The sequence below is a fragment of the Oryzias melastigma genome, linkage group LG17 (assembly GCF_002922805.2).
Source record: "Oryzias melastigma strain HK-1 linkage group LG17, ASM292280v2, whole genome shotgun sequence".
Lineage (NCBI taxonomy): Eukaryota > Metazoa > Chordata > Actinopteri > Beloniformes > Adrianichthyidae > Oryzias > Oryzias melastigma.
This window is the reverse complement of record NC_050528.1, coordinates 16,939,616-16,941,317: the sequence shown is the minus strand read 5'-3', so window position 1 is coordinate 16,941,317 and position 1,702 is coordinate 16,939,616. Positions and strand designations below refer to the sequence as shown.

The following is a 1,702-nucleotide window of genomic DNA, read 5'->3' as shown; positions in this document are numbered from 1 at the left end:
CCCGCGACCCGGTCCCGGATGAAGCGGAAGAAGATGGATGGATGGATGGTCTAAACCGGTGACTGCGTATGTATAGAACTGCACTGAGTGACCGCTCTCCTCGACTGTTTGAGTGACTTATTCTCCTGAACCGCTTTCAGTGGAAGGGGAGTGGACTTCCAACAAACTTACTCAGGATTGGCCACAGTAGTTGCCATAGAAACGCAACTCAGACTGACTTGGACCAATCACTGTAGACTGGTTCTAAATTGCACCACCCGTATGATTGAAAAATTTCTACTAAAATTACTTGATTCTTCTGGCGCCGGCGGTAAGGCTTTTTCTATGGTGACGCCACAATAGGTCTGTCCAGTTCTCTATATACAGTCAATGGGTTGGTCAGGTGTGGACCCTGTTTGTTGTGCATGGAAACCTGTAAGCCTTATTTAATATCATGTTTCCTCCAAAGACCAGGGTACATATAAACAGTTTTGTCTTTAGGCTACGACCATGGTTTAAAGGGTAACCAAACAGGGAAGTTGGAGACTGACTCCGCCCACAGCCAAAATATGAAAATCCAGTCAGAGGGGCGGGGCTTGGGGGCAGGACTGTTATCATTGCTGGAGCTGCAGATCATGACGTCAGACTTCTGAAATTATGTGGGACTTAAATGGTTTGACCAATCACGAAACTGTAATACCTCGATCTAACCTGTAGGGGGCATCACACAGACAGGTTTTGATTATATTTTCCAGAATTAGACAACTTTATTTTAATTTGTCAAAAATTTGGCAATGACAGCACTTTGAAAGCCCCATTTATAGTGGAAAACAGACAAAAAAGTTGATTTAAGGTTCGGTCAACAATTGAATGCTTAAGGATTATTGGTTTTACTGGAGTTTCATGTGACTCAGTATTTGGGGGACGTGTAGATTTTCAAGTGTTGCAGCAGTTTGAGGTCTTTCTGCGTTATTGTCAGTGTAACATTCTTACTTTTTCTTTACCAGCTCCAAGTCCCACGACAGCAGTTCACTACTTGGCCACAAAGTGCGTGGACACGGTTAAGAGCCAACAGGAGACAAAGTGGTTCATGCCCTGGGGTCCAAACCAGTGTGACAAGCTGCAGTCGTTTGATGACGCCATGGCCAAGAGGATTGAGGCCAACGACATCGTGTTTGCTGTGCACATCCCCTTGCCTAAGAAAGAGATGAGCCCCTGGTTCCAGTTCATGCTGGTCATCCTGCAGTTCGACATTGCATTTAAAATGTACAACCAAATAGGTGAGCATTCATGCTAAACAGCCAAAGCTGGACTGTAAAAGGTTGCATGCATTCTGTGTTGGTGATGATGAACAGTAAAAACTCTGCTTTATTTTTCACTTTGTTTATGTTTGAAGAGGTGCTGGTTTCCTCTGCAATTGATTACGAGGGACAAGTTTTAGTTGTTGGTGTCAGCTGCTTCTTAGATTAAACCAGAGGTGTCAAACTCAATCGCACACGGGCCTAAATCCAAAACACACCTTAGGTTGTGGCCCGAACAGGATAAACATTTATTGAACACTCTAAAACTAAATTTTTAAAACATTAACATAATTATGAATAGATCTATAGCATTACCTGTGATAATGTTAGTGTGAATGCTGTAAGCTGAATTTGGCTGCTGAAGATGCTGAAGTAGATACTGAAGTTGATAGCTGAAATCACTGAAGCTAATAGCTGAAAAC

General features: G+C 43.0%; 1 protein-coding gene across 2 annotated transcripts in view; it reads left to right on the top strand.

The window, feature by feature from the left end:
• The window catches only part of wls (Wnt ligand secretion mediator), a 20,538-nt gene that overhangs the window by 4,679 nt on the left and 14,157 nt on the right, over window positions 1–1,702 (top strand). For both annotated transcript variants that reach the window (XM_024268932.2, XM_024268931.2), the window contains exon 2: window positions 987–1,259. In XM_024268932.2, the coding sequence (XP_024124700.1) occupies window positions 987–1,259 (273 nt within the window). The remainder of the gene's footprint in view (window positions 1–986; window positions 1,260–1,702) is intronic.